At 38.1% G+C, this 17233-nt stretch overlaps 2 protein-coding genes across 2 annotated transcripts; one reads left to right on the forward strand and one right to left on the reverse strand.

Moving 5' to 3' along the window:
* Window positions 1-2315: 2315 nt before the first annotated feature.
* LOC113111869 (39S ribosomal protein L27, mitochondrial-like) lies at window positions 2316-6271 on the reverse strand. The gene is made up of 4 exons (XM_026277033.1): window positions 6168-6271; window positions 5680-5805; window positions 5472-5545; window positions 2316-2792 (listed from the first exon to the last, which is right to left on the reverse strand). The coding sequence occupies exons 1-4, from the start codon at window positions 6205-6207 to the stop codon at window positions 2586-2588; spliced, it is 447 nt and encodes a 148-aa protein (XP_026132818.1). The 5' UTR covers window positions 6208-6271; the 3' UTR covers window positions 2316-2585.
* Window positions 6272-6410: 139 nt separating this feature from the next.
* Window positions 6411-15867, forward strand: LOC113111870 (crossover junction endonuclease EME1). The gene is made up of 8 exons (XM_026277034.1): window positions 6411-7837; window positions 8003-8133; window positions 9039-9128; window positions 9478-9602; window positions 9805-9952; window positions 10051-10166; window positions 10265-10454; window positions 10622-15867. The coding sequence occupies exons 1-8, from the start codon at window positions 7132-7134 to the stop codon at window positions 10814-10816; spliced, it is 1701 nt and encodes a 566-aa protein (XP_026132819.1). The 5' UTR covers window positions 6411-7131; the 3' UTR covers window positions 10817-15867.
* Window positions 15868-17233: the final 1366 nt, after the last annotated feature.

The raw sequence follows: 17233 nt of genomic DNA on the forward strand, positions 1-17233 counted from the left end.
AGGCTGTATGCGTCACTTTAACTATTCCTTCTGCCTTTTAGTTATCTTCACCCTTCACACTCTCTCTCTCTGGCATCTATCTATCCTCTTGTCTTTGTCTCTTACTTCTCCTTTTATTGCATGGTGACTTATTGTATTGTGCGTTTCAACACAGTTTCATTCTCCTCCTTTTTTATGCTAAAAATATATTTAAAATAAAAAGATGAAAAATAGTTTTTTTTATAGCATTCTGGCATCAGTGGTAGTGTCTGCTTTTGCAATGTAATATATATTTTGTGCAACTTTTGCCTAAAGTCCTTTTTTTGTTTTCAGGCCACACTGTCATTCTCCACTCCATTTGTACAGAAAACAAGAGCGAGGAACTGCAGAAAAGTGCAAAGAGCTAGCTCTTCTCGGAAGACGCACCTGCTGCTGCTAAGCAACAGAGCAGATAGAGCAGGGTTTGACAGTCATTCTTTTCAAAGCAAAGCAGACAGACGTAACAAGGCTTCCTTTGCTGAATACTGGGTCATAGCTTTCAGGGGTGAACAATGGAACAGCATCTAATAGTTTTCCGCAAAAAGGCAAATGAGATTCAATTTGGATTCCAGTGACCTTTCTCCAAACCATACTAGATCTAAATTTTGCATTGAGAATTGCAAACTGTATTGTGATGAATGGCAATGAATTTGAATGCAGAGGCCTTGTTCTGATGAGCATTTCAATAAAAAGAAGGATTATTGTTGTGCAAATATGACATTAACACCTTTAAACTGTTTACAAGCAAGTCAAACTGAACCACTGTTTCCGTCTTTCAAATTCTGCACCAGGGTGTCATTAGATTTCAGTGGTGTTTATTTGTAAATTGAATTTTACAATTATTCACGATGTATGTGATCATACTGTTTATACTAAGATTTTTTTTTTCCGACACACCATTTGCATCTCTCCTGAAATATAGTGTGGCAGGCTGTTGTTCGGGGCTGAATAACAATTATCTGCCAGACAGATTATTACACTGAGCATTGCTCTGAATCTCTGATTACTTTCTGAATCAATTCTCCATCCTTTTTCATTAGCACTGAATCTCATCACCTCTTTTTTTCTTCAATGTACATAAAAGTGTTTCCAAACAATGGTGGTTCCTTGAATGTTCTGTACATCTGCATCATAAAAAGCATTTTGAACTTGAAGCTTATGAAGTGGCACCTGCTCGAGTGGTTGTCCTTGGAAAGTGCCAGCACACTCCATATTTAATCCTCTCATATTGAAGGTGAAAGAGTGGAGCTACGTGCAGCAACAACTCATTTCACTAGTTCACGCTTACATATAATTAGCTGAGGTATGGTATGCGTATTTGGCGTGCTGTCCGGGGAAGGGCTCCGAGCTCGGGAATTGCCCGAAGCTAGAGTACCCCCCCTTCCCCGTATATTGTAAAGTGAACTTGAAGTGAGGAGATGGGGTGGAGGAGGGATGCTGATAAACCGTCAATGGATAGAGGTAAGTCAGCGATATTTATACTGTGGGATTGATTACTTGATTGTGGTCCACCTGTGATGATTAGGCTAAGTATCTGACGCGCTCCTCCCGAATCTTCATAGATAATTACATTTGACACCGTTTCCTATGCACTACTGGTACAATCCTTCTTATTTCTCCTTGGCTTCCTCCAACCTGAGGATACTCTCAGGCTTCACTTCCCGTAATCCTGCTAATACACATGAACAACACCCTGATCCCGAAGGGAAATGCTGCAAAATAGTCCTTGTCTGTTTTATAGAGGAGAGAGACTCTAAATCCTTAAACGCTAAAGCTGAGCTGAATTTTAGGAAACATGAATGGATGGAGTCAATGAAGGGGTTTAAAACACCTCAGCAACAGGACAATGTTTGCACTGTTTAATGCTCCATGAAAAACCGATCTTAAAAGCTGCAAGTGCTTGTAACTTCATATTGATTTACTGAAAGACTGAGCCATCCTGTCTTTAAAACCAACTTGAATGCGAAATGGAGTATTTATTTTAACAATCCTGGTTTTAATGTGAATAATTAATCATTGCACATATTATTACAAATAAACATCTTTATCGTCCCTGTTTTATCAAGAAGTTATAACCTTTCCTTCTGTTTCCTATTATTTTTTAGTCTTCCCCTGCCAACCATCTCCTCCTGTATATTTTTAACAACAAATTTTCATGATTCAATTTGTAATGAATAAAATACAGTCCTTACCAACTTGTTTCTCATTTAATTTCTCAATACCTTGCTTCCCTCAGAAATATGTCAGATTATCAAAGCTAAATTGAATATAAACATCATAAAAAAAAAAAATCCTGCTGCTTTCTACAAATTATGAATTTATTAGAGTTAAAAAAAACATTTCTAGATTGTGATATAAAACTAAAGAACTTGTATTTAATGATGCAGTGTATATTAAAGTGTTAGGTAAACATGTTTATTAGAATATAACATGACTGTACAAATAAGAGGAAATTAAATATTTTACTGCTGAATTTTTAGACATTTGAAAGGAGACCATCGAAATGCTCCAGGGTGTGTTACCAGTCCAAAGAATCCAGATCAAACTGAAGTTGAAGAAAGTCTTTTTCATACCATGTCCACAAGTTTAAATGTATTCTCCTGTTTTATAGGAATGACATTGATAAAGGTCTTGTACAGAATAGCACCCTTGGGAAGTTTTGGGATCACATCCCTGGCTTCAGCACTTCGTGGCAGAGGAATGTACACCTCCTTGGTGAACCTGACAATACCATCCTCTAAGGCATAAAGTGTTTTGTTGGTTCCAATACCGACCTGTGAAGACAGACAATGAGAGAAAGATTTTCAGGGGGAAGTTGTCCGTTTACAGTTTTTAATAATTGTATGGCAAACAAAATTCAAAAAAAAAAAAAAAACATTGTATGGGTCAAAATTATTGATAAAAGAAAAATCAATCAATAATTTTGACCCATACAATGTTTTTTTGGCTGTTGCTGAATTTTCCTCAGCCATCGCTCCAGCCTTCAGTGTCACATAATCCTTCAGGTGTCATTTTAATATGCTGATTTATTATTAGTGTTGAAACTGTTGTGCTGACTAAAATCTTTTTGGAACCTGTAATACTTTTCTCTAATATTTTTTGATGAAAAAAAAGAGAAGAATTTTTTTTTTTCAAAATGCAAAATATTTATAACAATATTAATAATGTCTTTATGATCATTTTTTTCAAATCAATTTAACGCATACTTGCTGAATAAAGTATTTATTTATTACTATTTTATTTTTTAATTCTTTCCCTTTTTATGCATCAAAGAATCTTGAAAAAAAGTATCATAGTTCCCAAAAAATATTAAGCAGCACAACTGTTTCCAACATTGATTATAAATCATTAGAATGATTTCTGAAGGTTCATGTGACACTGAAGACTGGAGTAATGATTGTGAAAATAAAGCTTTGCTTCTCAGGAATAAATTATATTTTAAAGTATATTAAAATAGAAAATGTTTTTTAATTGTAATAATATTTAACTAAATTACAGTTTTTGTCTATGTATTTTGATTAAATAGATATAGCCTTGATAAGCATAAAAATCTTCTTTAATAAAACATTAACAATTGTACTGATCCCAAACTTTTGAATACACACACACACGTTTGTTTTTGTGAAAAGTGGAGACATCCCATAGGCGTAATGGTTTTTATACTGTACAAACTCTATATTCAATCGCACAACACCAATCCTACACCTAACCGGAAACTTTGTGCATTTTTACTTTCTCAAACAAAAAAACTAAAATTCTGTATGATTTATAAGCGTTTTGAGATGGGTTATGTCCTCATAAGTCACCCTCTCCTTGTAATACACGTGTCATACCCATGTCATTATATAGAGTTGTGTCCTGATATGTCACAAAAACAAGAGCATACACACACACACACACATATATATCTATAAATACACATACATACATACATACAGATACACACACACACACACAGTCATGGCCAAAAATATCGGCACCCTTTGTAAATATGATCAAAGGCGGCTGTGAAAAATGATCTGCATTGTTAATCCTTTTGATCTTTTATCAGTGACAATTCGCATTTCCACCATCAGGGCAATAATTAAGAATTTCCAATCAACAGAAAATGTAACAAAACTGCCTGGAAGACATTGTGGGTCTATATCGTCCTAATGCATGGTGAAAAGGAGAGTTAAGTGGCTAAAGACTATCAAAAGACCACATATGGAGGACTGCAGAAAATAGTTGAGTCTCGGGGTCAAAAAATGACCATACCTACATCACCACATGTTGTTTGGGAGGGTTTCAAAAAAAAATTATCCAAGCTCATCCAAAAACAAACTCCAGCATATTCAGTTCTCAGACATAACAGGAACTTCAAAAGGGACTGGCTTCTATGGTCAGATGAAACTAGAAATTAGCTTTTTAGCAGCAAACACTCAAGATGGGTTTTGTGCACACAGGAATAAAAAGTACCCCATGTGTACAATGAAATATACAGCTGTATTTTTGATGTTGTGGGCCTATATTTCTGCTGGAGGTCCTGGACGTCTTGTTCAGACAAATGGCATCTTTGTTTTTTATTAAATACCAACAGATAAAAAATAAAAAAGTGACTGACTCTGTTAGAAATCTTATAATAGGCCATGTTTAGATCTTCCAACAATACAATAATCCAAACACAAACCTAAAAAACCAACAACACAGAAATGGGTCACTGAGCACGAAACCAAGCTTCTGCTATAGCCATTCCAGTCCTCTGACCTGAACCCTATAGAATATGAGTGTGGTGAACTGAAGAGGAGAAGCACCAACATGGAGCTGGGAATATAAAGGGTCAGGAGTTATTCTGGATGAAGGAATGGTCTCTGATCTCTTGTCAGATGTTCTCTAACCTCATCAGGCATTATAGAAGAACATTTAGAGCTGTTGAACTGGCAAATAAAGGTTTCAAGAAGTACTGAATAAAAGGGTGCCGTTAATTGTGGCCAATGTGTATTAGAGAAAAAAAAATCTCAATTATATTTCTTCCCCGTTTTTTAAATAAACGATCAAAAGGATTAACAATGATTTCTTCTTTGATTATATTTACTAACGGTGCCAATATTTTTGGCCATGACTGTATATATGAATCAAAGCAACTTCCATTCAAACTGTGCTTTTCTTCTGAAACTGTATGCTTGTGAAAACAGATGGGACTACATATTTAGATATTTCAGCAAAGATTAAAAAAACAAAAACAATTTTGAAGCATACAATGATGCATCACAATTGGTATTGTGCAAAAATATAAAAGTATGGATTTGGTGACCAGATATTGTAATTAATAAAATGTAAAAAAAAAAAAAAAATAATAATAATAATAATAATAATAATAATAATAATTAAAATACATAACTTGCCCTAGCCTGGCACAGCTATAGCGGTGTACAACTATTCATAGAACAAATATTTGATTTCAAGCATCTTACATGAGCTCCAGGTTGCCAGCGCATTAAACCCTTGCGTTGTGTAGCAAGGATGTTGCCCGCATGTACAAAGTTCCCTTAAAAGTAGGAAAGACAAAACATGTGTTATAATACAAGGTAATGGAGGATTAAAAATACTAGTCACAGTAAAAACACACAAATTTCTCTAAATGTTTCTGCTATGAGATCAAGGTCAGTAGTCAAAAAGCACCATCTTGTTTCTTGTAACCATATCTACGGCCAGCACTCTTCCCTCCTAGGTTTTTGCTGCTTCCTCCTGACTTCTTTGAAGCAAATCTCGCCAGTACAACTGTGGGTGTTTGACTTAACAGAATACCTGCAAAGACCAGAGGAACACAGAAATCATTGCCTGCGACAAGATGTTTAAACTAATGTACTTCACATCTTATGCGTCAGTTTGAAATAACTGTTTGCTGGGCATTAAATGACGATGATCCTTAACGATCTGCATCACCATTTACAAAATGTAAGCCAAATCAAACCGTTCAAATGCTGTCGATGTTGCTGTCATTTAACACATGCTCACTGTGCTGTCAGGGAATTGTGGCGTAGCACGCTACTACCATCTCAAAGAACAAAAACGCTGAAATTGCCTAAATTATTTCATAGTACTCTTGTTTTACTTGCACTGTTCATAATACAATTCCAAAAAGCCATACAAATTGTAAATCTACTTACATGATCTGGCTTGCAGTATCGAGGACACGAGCGCCGCCATCTTGAATGACGCGAGTGTGACGCGAGTGTGACGCAGCTGGCGCGCTCCAGTCTAGAACCGTAGAACTCGCGAACTGCTGAAGAACTTGAGTAACATAGAAAGATAAATATGTTGGAAATGTAACCCTACAGTAGAACTCTTGAGAAGATACTGAGTTTTATGATCATTTGTATTGTGATGTTTTATGTGGCGTGATGTTCTGTCTTGACCTGGAAACTTTTGCTCTTTTTTTGTTTTGTTTTTGTTGTGTTTGTGTTCGTGCATGCAAATTGAAATAATAGTTGTGTGGCATGGAGCCACGCGCGACAGTTCTAGTTCTGATTTAGTTTTATCGCACCGTTTCTCTTAACATTAACCCGAACATTAACGTGAATTGGTTATGTTTCAACAATATATTAACGTAAACGTGTTTTATTAATATATTTTTCTACTTAACCGTATTTACTAGTGTTTGCACGAGTTTCAAACTTTATCCACTTAGTTAATATTTTCCTATTCCTGTGATTGGATTGAAAGCTTGTGAATTCTGTTGAATAAAAAATAAAAGTTGTATCTCGTTAGCAGATTATGTTCTCCTGAAACTATTGTTAATGATTTGTGGTAGTGTTGAAAACATAAGATATAATAGTTTACAATTTGATGAACAATTGAAAGCAAACCATCGTGTGCCAGCAAAAGTGTTTGTGAATTTGTTAATCTGTCTTGGATATAAATTGTAGCTGCACGGTTTTAAAATTATTATTTTTTTTTTTACAAGAATGAATAGCATAATATTGAGGTTGTGAATGTTATTATAAAAATAAAAAAGATATATTTTATATACAAATGAAAAGTATTTAATAGAATAAAGTGTTAAATGTGTGTTAAATTGTATTTTAATTTGAACTTTCCTTCAGACCACAGGTCTCCGCATGTCAACTCAGCATGACCTGCATCGGTAACGTTAAATCTGGATTCCTTCTAAGCGACAGTGATTCAGAGGAGCTGCCTGTGTTTGATTTCTCACAGTCGAAATCCAGACAGCCCAACTTGGTGGTTTTAGACCGTTCAGACTCAGAAATGGCTTCTGTTGCTGATCCAGTTTCATCTTTGGAGGTCCGCGTCTCCACTGGAGCTGCTAGAAGTGACGTGTTGATGGTCAGTAGTGACAGCGAAGAGGAGGAGGAGGAGGCCATGATTCCCTTAGCTGTAAGACTAAAACAGAAACGGCTTGGCCTGGGTACAGCAGCCGTCAGTGCAGAGGAGACCCGGACTTCCAGTGTGGTTTCCAATGGATGTTCTCGCCTCTTAGATGTTCCAGGACATCATATCAACCCCAAGGCCCATCCAGTTGAACGTAACAAGATCTGTAGCAATATAACAAGGCAGTGCAGCTCAAACGACAGTGCGCCATACCTCACAAAAGAACCTACACCTGAAGCGGAGACTGGCACTTACCTGGCCAAACGCAAGAAAACCTTAGCAGAAGTGGAGGCTGTCAGACAGGAAACCCTGAGGAAAAGAGCAATACGAGAGCATCAGCAGGAAGAGAAGGAGAGATTGAGGATGGAAAAGAAAGCTCTGGCTGATGCTGTGAAAGCCCTAAGGCCAGAGGAGTGCATCAAACACATGGTGGTGACGGTCGACCCAGGTAGGTGGCAGTGTGTGCCTACAGTGCTCATCTTTGCTGTCACAGTTTTCTTCAGGGCTCTGTGTGCTTTGATACTTTCCCCGAGTTGTTAAAAAGCACTGGCATGAGGTATTAAGCTGCATTTGCTGAATGGATTAGTATTGATTAGCTGTCTCTCCCACATAGGCCTACTGCAGCTGGAAGGTGGTGGCGGCGCTCTCCTGACTTCCCTGCATGCCATGGGCTGCAACTGTGCCATAGAGAAGCAGTCTCTTCCTCGTAGTGTCACCTGGGCTAGACGCTCACCCTGCCCTCAGGCATGACAGCACTCTACACATACAAATGCAGAAAAGACAAATTTGTAGCCACGTTCCTTGTCATTTGCTTTGATATGCAAATTGCTTTGAGCATGAACAATGAAATATCCAATTCAATTATGTGATTATTATTTTATTTTTTTGGGGTGGGGGCGAGGTAATTGCCAGGGTATCACTGTTCTGCACTGTCACCCAAAGGATTTCTATTGAATGTCATGGATACAGATGATGAATGTGTGACATTTTGAATTTCAAACACATGAATGTAACATTATGAGATCTATATAGATTTTTCTGATGTTTGTAGATAAAGAAGATGCTTAAATATCTGTGTGACGTCTCATATCTGGGTTGAAGTTATGCACATCTTAACCAGTGGTTAAAAACCCGGAGGCCAGGACCCACTAGGGGGCCTTGAAAAAACTTTTAGGGAGTCTTAAAGTGTGGGCTCTGTAATAGCATTCCTTCTCCGATGACGTCAGTTTGACAGCTTGGGCAGAATATGGTTAACTACGCTCCTACAACAGTTAGATAGCTGTAAGTGAGATTTGAGAGGAGGAGTGCAAAAAAAAAAAACCTCCGTCCTCTTCAATATACTGTTTCAGTAAGAAATACGTCACCATACTGAAGTAGAGTCGGCAGCAGCTTCCGGTTCACACAGACTTTAAAAGTATTTAAATGTACATTTAGTAACACACTATAATCTTAATATGATTCTAAACAATAACAACAAATATATGTACTGTACCACTTTAGTCTGACATTCCATTTTTGTGTTCAGTTTATTACATTTTGTGTTAGGTTAGGAGATATCTTGAATATTGTCTTGGACAAAAGGGGGACTTGTTGTCTAATTTAAATATTTTTACACATTTTTATAGGTCATTTGAATGTTTTATTTGCAGACTGGTGAGGTGATGTCCATTTCAGACTCAAATACTGTAATCCAAGTTCCTGTTGATGACTTTGTAACCATGATTAATAACTACTGCAAGGTAGGCACATTATGTTCTGGTATGGTGTAATTTCCTAATGGACCATTATAATTACCTAATTAACCATTAATAGGATAATTGTTTGATGTGCCCTTTTTGTATGATGTGCTAACTAAAATTTCAATAAAAAGAGTTTTATGGCTGAAAGGGCAACAGAAAAGTTAGCAGTTATGACCTTTCCAAGAAGAGTCAGAGCAATTAAGGGTAATGAATATAATTACAGGATCATCCAAAAGCTCTTTAAAATATGCTTTTGCTCAATCTTTGAGAAATAAATATCTTAAAAATGTTGACAGCCTTGGGATTTCTCTCCTGATTGGGTTATGTGGGGCTTTTTTTTTAAATTTAGAGACAATGCATGGGTGTATTGACAGAAATTGGCATATCTCTGACTGCCTGGATCCAAGGACTTATGAGCAGGAACCCAGGCAGAACCCTCAGTCTGGTTGTGATTGACATAGAGAAGTACTTCAAGTGAATAACTTACTGAGAGTATTTGACAAATATACAAGATTTACACTTATTTAATACTACATGTTTATGTTTATGAATTGTTTTATCCATAAATTTAGCAGTACTCCTAAAACAAACATTAGCATATGTATGTTAGATTTTAAATGATTTATTAATGAAGAGTTTATAATTGCTTAATTTTGCATTAAATGTTCTCTTGCAGAAGCCAGAATTCAAAATGTCTGAAGAAATACCGCGAGGCAGTGCTGGGCGAGGAGAAGAACATGGGTCTTCAGGGAGGGCAGAAAAAGAGAAGAAAGAAAGACGATATCAATCAGCTTCCTGAGGTCTCGCGAGTGCAGGTGGAGGAGGTAAGCTGAAACACCTCATTGGCAGTCTGTATAAATTCATGGTCATATTTGAAGTGCTCTGCTTCAGCTCAGTCTTTTTTCCCTCTCCTGTCCATCAGGCTTTGGTAGACCTGCAGCTGCAAACTGGGGTGCAGGTTCGCTTCCTCTCTACCTGGAAAGACTTCACTGATTATATTACCATGTTAACCAAAGCAGAAGCCGAGGCACCGTTCAAGTGAGTGGGAAGCCAGTTTCCATATTTATCCTCTCCAACCAGCTGCATCTTAAGCTACAGTGGTTCATTTTTTACTTGTGTATGTTTATTCTTCCCAGGTGGGAGCGAGAGAAGACGGGATTCACGTTTTGTTTGGAGAGTGAGTGGGCAGGGGGTCAGAAGGTGGACCGCTCAGGGAAAGGCCTTCTGCAAGTTTGGAAGAGACAAATACAACAGTTGAACCGTGTCAGCCCTGATATGGCCAGCGCTATACTTAGTGCCTACCCCTCTCCTTGGCTTCTGGCTCAGGTTAAAGCTGTTTTCTAATGTGCCTAACAGCAAAAACAGATTGTGTTTGCCAGCATATTATCGACCGATTAACAACATATTGGCATATACAGTTTTTATTTTTTAAATAATTTTTAGTGTTTTTCGTTACAAGATCTCATGTTTGAATGTATATTTGTTACTTGTAGGCATACGCACGGTGCAAATCGGAACATGAAAAAGTCGGTCTGCTGGCAGACCTACTAATTCGCCGCGGAGAGGGTGTCACATCTACAACCCGCAGAGTTGGTCCGGAGCTTTCCAAACGGCTGTTCCTTTCGATGATGTCACGTGATGTCCATCAGCCCCTTGATTCTGCTGTGTTTTTTTATAAACTTCAGTGAGTTATATTTTTGTCTGTTTGTACTATAAATTGTTGCCATTAAATTTTTCTTAAAGTACATGAAACCAATTATTTACCATTACCATCAGAATTAGTTTTTCTGAAATGACCTCAGTCCAAACCTTTCTGTACTTCTTTATACTAAGGGGGGATCCTTGAAAGTTTCACTTTTTCTGGAATGCTCTTTGAGTTTTTTGTTCTCTTCATCCCAGTGGCAAATAACCTTGGATGGCAGAAGCCGAAATGAAGTCAATTCTCAGAAATGCTATGCATGCACAGCATTTCTTGGACGCATTTAGGACCGGTAGGTCATACCCAAGCTGTTTAATTTAGAATGAATTCACTTTATGTTATCCTTACATATTTTAGCAGTACTAGAGAGGGCACTGTTAATTGCAAAAGCAACAGTTTCAGTTTGGGCTTTTTTCCTGTTTAAGGCACTGCTGCACTCTTTTCAGAACCAAAATGGCCCCTTGAGCACACCGTACTTACTGTCTAAAGACTGTAGAGGCTCATGGCTCATTTCCAACACATTAGAGAATGGCACCTGACCAAGGAGTGTCATGTTTCCTGAAACGAGCGGTGGGGTAACGAGCCGTTAAATGTGCTTAAGAGATGAGCTGCATGCTTCATCCCTGTCCCTGAAGGCAGTATTTCCTCTACAGTTTAAGGGATGGCATAACAAACTATGGCTAGTAGGTGTGTGCTTGTGCCGAAGGGAATTATACGAGCAGAATTACGGCAGAAAAGGGATCACCTTGAAGTTATTGTTTAGCTGAATAGTATGAAATCCAATTTTCGTGTACTCCGAACACAGACTATAATAGCTTTTATGACCTAGAGTCTGCAGTGCTAACATCTTCGGTAGCATGTGAATGGTTGAATGGGACTTTAATTTCCAAAAAGCAGTTGTAGGATGTTATGACTTACAAAGTACAATGTAACTCATCTAACCCAAATGTTTTGGAGGAGGAATAGTTTCTCTGCATGTGTTCCATTGGCATCAAAATATGAATATCTATGTAAGTGCAAAGGGTCTGTATATCTTCAGCTGCAGTGTGCATGTATGAGTCATGACTAATCCACATGATAGACTGCACAATAAAAGATTTCTGTTCAGCAGAGTAGCAGTTTCAGATTCATTCTACTTCTTGTTGGAGAAAATAATACGGATTGGGAGGGGTGTTAGGTCAACGTTGGCCACCTTCACTCACAGTCAATAAGATTGGGTAGCAAAGCAGGGCTTTTAATCATTGTCTTTCCCTGGATATTCTCAACTCGGCTCATCTCTTGGAAAAATGTGCCGCCTTATTGGCCAGTGGCCGCCACACAAGATGGAGTGCCACAGGCAGTGCGGTTTATAGTTTTGGGAGCTAGTTTTGTTGCAGTTCCAGTTTCGTATTCTTGGCAAAGTGGGTGCACTTCCTATTTCTTGGGTTGTGCCACATGAATGCCACCTGTAGTGTGCTGGTCCTCCATTGACAGTGGCATAATAATAACACGTTTCCTCAGGCAAGTTATATGGCAAGAAGACAAAGCCTCTGATGTTATCCTTCCATTGCATTCTCAGTGTGTTTTGCCTTGGCGCTCGGTGAATCACGATCCACTTGGAGCCACTTGCTGAAATGACAAGAGAGAATGTCAAAGACTCCAGCAATCTATTTCGGAGCATGAGTAGGCCGGCCACTGTGGTATTGGTTTCTTTGCCACCAGCGTTCAATCAATGTTTCCTGCTTCTCTTTAAAAATAAATCATTATATGGCTCTGCTTCTGATTTTCTTTTGTTCATTTGCAAATCAGACGCAAGCGTTTCAAGTGTTCAGATCCAGCTCTTGTGGGAAAAGAGATGCAAAACCCTCAAGAAAACTACTTTCGCTGCCAGAGCTACAGGCTTTTTAACTTCAGAGAAAAAACATTGCATTTTTATTGCAAGATTTTGTTTTCTACCTTGCCCTCTCTTACCAGTCTTTTTTATTAGACTGCACATATGTACAAAGTTTCTTCTCTCACAGTGGATCTTTGTTGTTTTGTCCAGTCGGTTGGCTGAATTTTTGATTGCCACATGAGGGCAGAATTGCTTCACACTGACTGTACACTAACTAGACCAGTCTATCCACAATGGTGATGCTGTTCCAAACTTGATGTTTTATTGAACGTCACAGTGCGATCCCATAATATGCTACATGTGTTATCATGACACAAGCTTGTCTGTATGGTTTGAGTGTTTAGATGGTTTCTTTCTCTTAGCAACCAGAAATACACTGCACAAGTTTCTGCTCCCAGCAACTGAAATGTAGTCTGGATTTATCTTATTTTACTATACTTTGCATCATTTTGTTTGTCTCACAATCTTTCTATGTTGGTATCTGAATTATTTGGCTAGATCAACTCTGACTTGTCATCCAAACCCCTTTGACATAAAATATTTACTTGAAGTACCCTGGGATTAAAAAATAAATTAAAAATAAAAATCAATCTTTTAAAACCGTATTCATGTTCCCAGCTCTCTGATATCAGTTAATAGTCAAATAATAAAATATTTATTTAGTTTTAGTATGTTAATAATTTTAAATACTCTTTTAGTACATGTTTATTTTACGTCATTATGATTTAATTATCAGCTTTTTAGCACCCTGTAGATTTCCTCATGAACCACCAACAAACCACATTTTGGGAAACCATGGGCTTGATTGTTAGTTATAGACTAATTTGCTTTTAAAAGTTTGATTGGACACACATTCTTTAAAACCATGTTATCCAGTCGAATACTGTACCACTGCAATACTTTACTAGCTTAACCTCCAGCTAGCACCATCAATCATGTACAGGCTATCCAGAATGCAGCAACATGTTTGGTCTTCAATCAGTCAAAGTGGAGCCATGTCACAACCCTCTTGTTGGCCAGTATTACATTTAAGGCTCTGAAGATAGCATATAAGACCACCTACTAGTCTATACGGTCTTACCTAAACACTGTCCTTCAAATTTATGCTCTCTTTCCCTGCAGTCAGTCAAAGTGTGATGCCTGGTGGCTACACCAAAACACATTATGGTGTCAAACAAACCTCTGCACTCCCATGATGGTGGAACATGTTGTTTCTTTGGACTTTCTTTACCTAACAGCAGTAGGGTTTTTACAGATAAAGTTCTTTACACTAAAGGTTCTTTTAAGAACCGTTCACTTTAAAGGTTCTTTGGGGAACCAAAGGTGGAATTGTTGTGAAAAGCTCCTTTTGTAACCTTTATTTTTAAAAGACTATCAAAGTATGAAATGGACACATTTAAATAGAATTATTTCTATCTAACTACATCTTAAGCACCTTGAGTATCTTCAAAGAACATCCACACTCCAAAAGGCCATCAAAAAGCCGATAGAAAATCTCATTGATGGTCCTTATAAAATCGGATCATTATCTCTCTGTTTTCCGCTTACTTTCTTCACACAAGTTTCTCCGTGGGAGGCTCTGCTCTCCGAAGGGTGCTTGAGAGTTTGAGGCTGCTGTGTGGAATCAGGCCAGGTCTCTATCTACTTTAGCTCCCAGGTCTCAGCCCTGCAGGGACTCCTAATCAATGCCCGCCTCTCGCCCCTCATTATGATCCCTCTCCCGTAGTGACCTGATGCGATTGCTAATTGGGCTATTTGTGTGGGGCTGAGTGGGCCTGATGTTCTTCCTGCTCGTCAGTGTGTGCGTGTTTTATGATGTATCTGGGCTGTTTACTTATTTATTTGAAGCATGCACCTTCTGGAGTCTGTAAGGTGGTTTGATGGACTGCATCCCGAAGGAGTCTCCTGAGGCCGTTTGTGTGTCTGCGAGTGTGTCAATGTGTGTGAGACGCCACGGCGGTGTCCTGCTCATCACCGCTCAGCATTCATTTCACACCGTCACCCTCTGGGTCGTTTTTATTTACATTCCAATCAGTGCCGTGCCAGATTGCTTGATCTGCAGGAACAAATTGGGAATAGTCTATGATATATGGTTGAAAACACTCTGACAAGAGGCGGCACACAAATATAAATTCATGTGCACTGCACATATTGAGATTTGGTCAATGATCCAAGTCAGGACCATTACTCCTCTGTTTGTTATTTAAATGCCTTTGCACAACACTGGCACCTGGAGTATGCTTTCGCTTTCACATGCTAAGAGAAAGGCCAGTGGGAAACTGCCGGTTCTTCCTGAAGTGATAGGCACTTTTCCGGTTTTCTTTCGTGATCCATTGTTGTCTTTATTTCCTTTTTCCCTGCAGCTGACTGATTCTCAGAATGGAGGTGCTTGACAGTCACTGTCATCTGTGAAAGACACACTTTATTCTCACAGGAAGGCAGCGGTGAGATGGAAAGATGAAGGTAAGACAGAGGGTGTCATTCATCGTGTCTCTCAATTCACAGGTCTGTCACACTCCCCTCAATCCTCTGAAGGCTTCGCAAAGGCTTAGTGCTCGAGATCCTTTGGTCAATAGCTGTACTTGACCTTTTACAGTCCAAAAAGTTTGTGCGTGTTGGTGCGCTTTACCACAGCGTGTGTCATGTGTGAGTAGCGCTCCTGCCTGACAGGTCCCGGGATCAATCCGAATTCATGTCAGTAATATCTTCTCACAGCTTCTGTCCTTGACCTGGTGCTCAGTTGCTGTCTGAATGACTTTAGTGGTGTCTGAGCTCCACAGGAGATGACCTCGAATGATGGTGATGAAGCATCTTTGGCAATGAAAAAGTATGACGAGAAGTGAATGCAGTGATTTTACCACTCTTTTTACTGTGCTCTCTGTCCAAGGTTACATGCTATTTCCATTTTCAATTAAATTAATCTTTGAACTGTATCAAACCAAAGGGAATAAGTGCTGTATAAAAAATACATATCTAACTTGAGAATCTATTCAGGTGCACCAGTATTAAAGGGAAAGTTCACCCTCATGTCGTTGCAAACCTGAAGACCTTCATTCATCTTCAGAACACAAATGAATCTATTTCTGGTGAAATTTGACTGCTTTCTCACCCTTCATATACAGCAACACAACTACCACATACAAGGCCCGGAAAGGTAGTAAGGACATCTAAAGTAATCCATGATGTGACATCAGTGGTTCAACCGTAATTTTATGAAGCTAAGAGAATACTTTTTGTGTGCATAGAAAACAATAACAGTTTCTCTTCCATGTCAGTCTTTGATGCGCATTCATGAGAGTACTACAACATGTGTGTACATTCCTCTGCTTGTTAACAAGGTGAAGCACATCTGGATTCTATGTCAGAATACTGGCTCCTGAATCAGCTGCACCACAAGAATATTTTGTGGTTCTCTCGTGAACGCGCATCAAAGACTGGTCTTTTGAAAACCGATACTTTATTGAAATTGTTAAATTGAACCACTGAGATCACATAAACTATTTTCCTTCTGTCCTTATTGTCTTTTTGATCATGGTAGCTGCATTGTTCTCTATGCAGGGTCAGAATTATAGAAGCATACTGAATGCTCTCAGATTTCAACAAATATATATAAATTTATTTTCTGAAGATGAATGAAAGTCTTATGGGTTTGGAGCGACATGAGAGTGAGTTATTAATGAGAGAATTAATGACTACAGTGTTATTAAATTCTTAGTGCTTTTAAAGATTAACTTTTAGTGAGCCTTATTTATTTCATAATATTAACATTTTTTGTGTACATACATCTCTTGTCGGTTGATAACCAATGTAAAGTATTTTACTTCTTTCAAATCTATGCATTCCACAAAATTTCAGCTTTAGCATGTCTTAAAGTTCACAGAACAAAAACAAAGCCTCATTTTCTGAGTGTGTGATATTAACTTCATTATTCGTACGAACAAAACACTAAGGTCAGTAAATGTTTATTACAGTGAGGTCCTTCCACTTTCATGTATTTCTTTTTAAATGTCTGAATATTTGAAGTTATTAGCCTTGGGATAAATACTGGAACACTCAACATGAGAAAACGTTTCTATAGTTTACCTCCATTCCCATTAATCACACACACACACAAACAAAAGTTCTCACTGCGATCTGTAAATTAATTATTTTTTCATTCTTTGTGAAGGTGAAGCCAAAAAGAAAAGCCTCATACAGTGCATCTCTTTCTTTGCTGTAGTTCTTAGCTGTTAAAATACATAAACATGATGAAGTGAGGCTGGCTTTTTCATCATGTATCAAGCTTCAGTCTTATTCAAATGCTCAAGCTGGTAAATAATTCATGGAAGGTGATGTACTTCATATTTCCTGAGCTTTGGGATTCATGTAATTTTCCCAACACCAAATGGTGATTGATAGACAGATAATGATGTAATTATCTTAGTGAGACTTAGTGCTCTTCTATTAAAGGGGATAATGTTGCTGTTGTCCTTCTGGAATTCAGTTGCTAATTTTACCCTTTAGAACTATTATAAAACGACAGCCGACATCCTG

The sequence above is a fragment of the Carassius auratus genome, chromosome 12 (genome assembly GCF_003368295.1).
Source record: "Carassius auratus strain Wakin chromosome 12, ASM336829v1, whole genome shotgun sequence".
In the NCBI taxonomy this organism is placed as follows: domain Eukaryota; kingdom Metazoa; phylum Chordata; class Actinopteri; order Cypriniformes; family Cyprinidae; genus Carassius; species Carassius auratus.

What these genes read in the sequence shown, in the direction of transcription:
- LOC113111869 (XM_026277033.1), bottom strand. Translation starts at nt 6,207, where the DNA reads ATGGCGGCGCTCGTGTCCTCGATACTGCAAGCCAGATCAT. An exon ending in GATACTGCAAGCCAGATCAT is followed by an intron (nt 5,806 to 6,167) that starts GTAAGTAGATTT and finishes TGGTCTTTGCAG; the next exon opens with GTATTCTGTTAAGTCAAACA. An exon ending in TGGTTACAAGAAACAAGATG is followed by an intron (nt 5,546 to 5,679) that starts GTGCTTTTTGAC and finishes CCTACTTTTAAG; the next exon opens with GGAACTTTGTACATGCGGGC.
- LOC113111870 (XM_026277034.1), top strand. Translation starts at nt 7,132, where the DNA reads ATGACCTGCATCGGTAACGTTAAATCTGGATTCCTTCTAAGCGACAGT. An exon ending in TGATTAATAACTACTGCAAG is followed by an intron (nt 9,129 to 9,477) that starts GTAGGCACATTA and finishes TTTTAAATTTAG; the next exon opens with AGACAATGCATGGGTGTATT. An exon ending in GACATAGAGAAGTACTTCAA is followed by an intron (nt 9,603 to 9,804) that starts GTGAATAACTTA and finishes GTTCTCTTGCAG; the next exon opens with AAGCCAGAATTCAAAATGTC.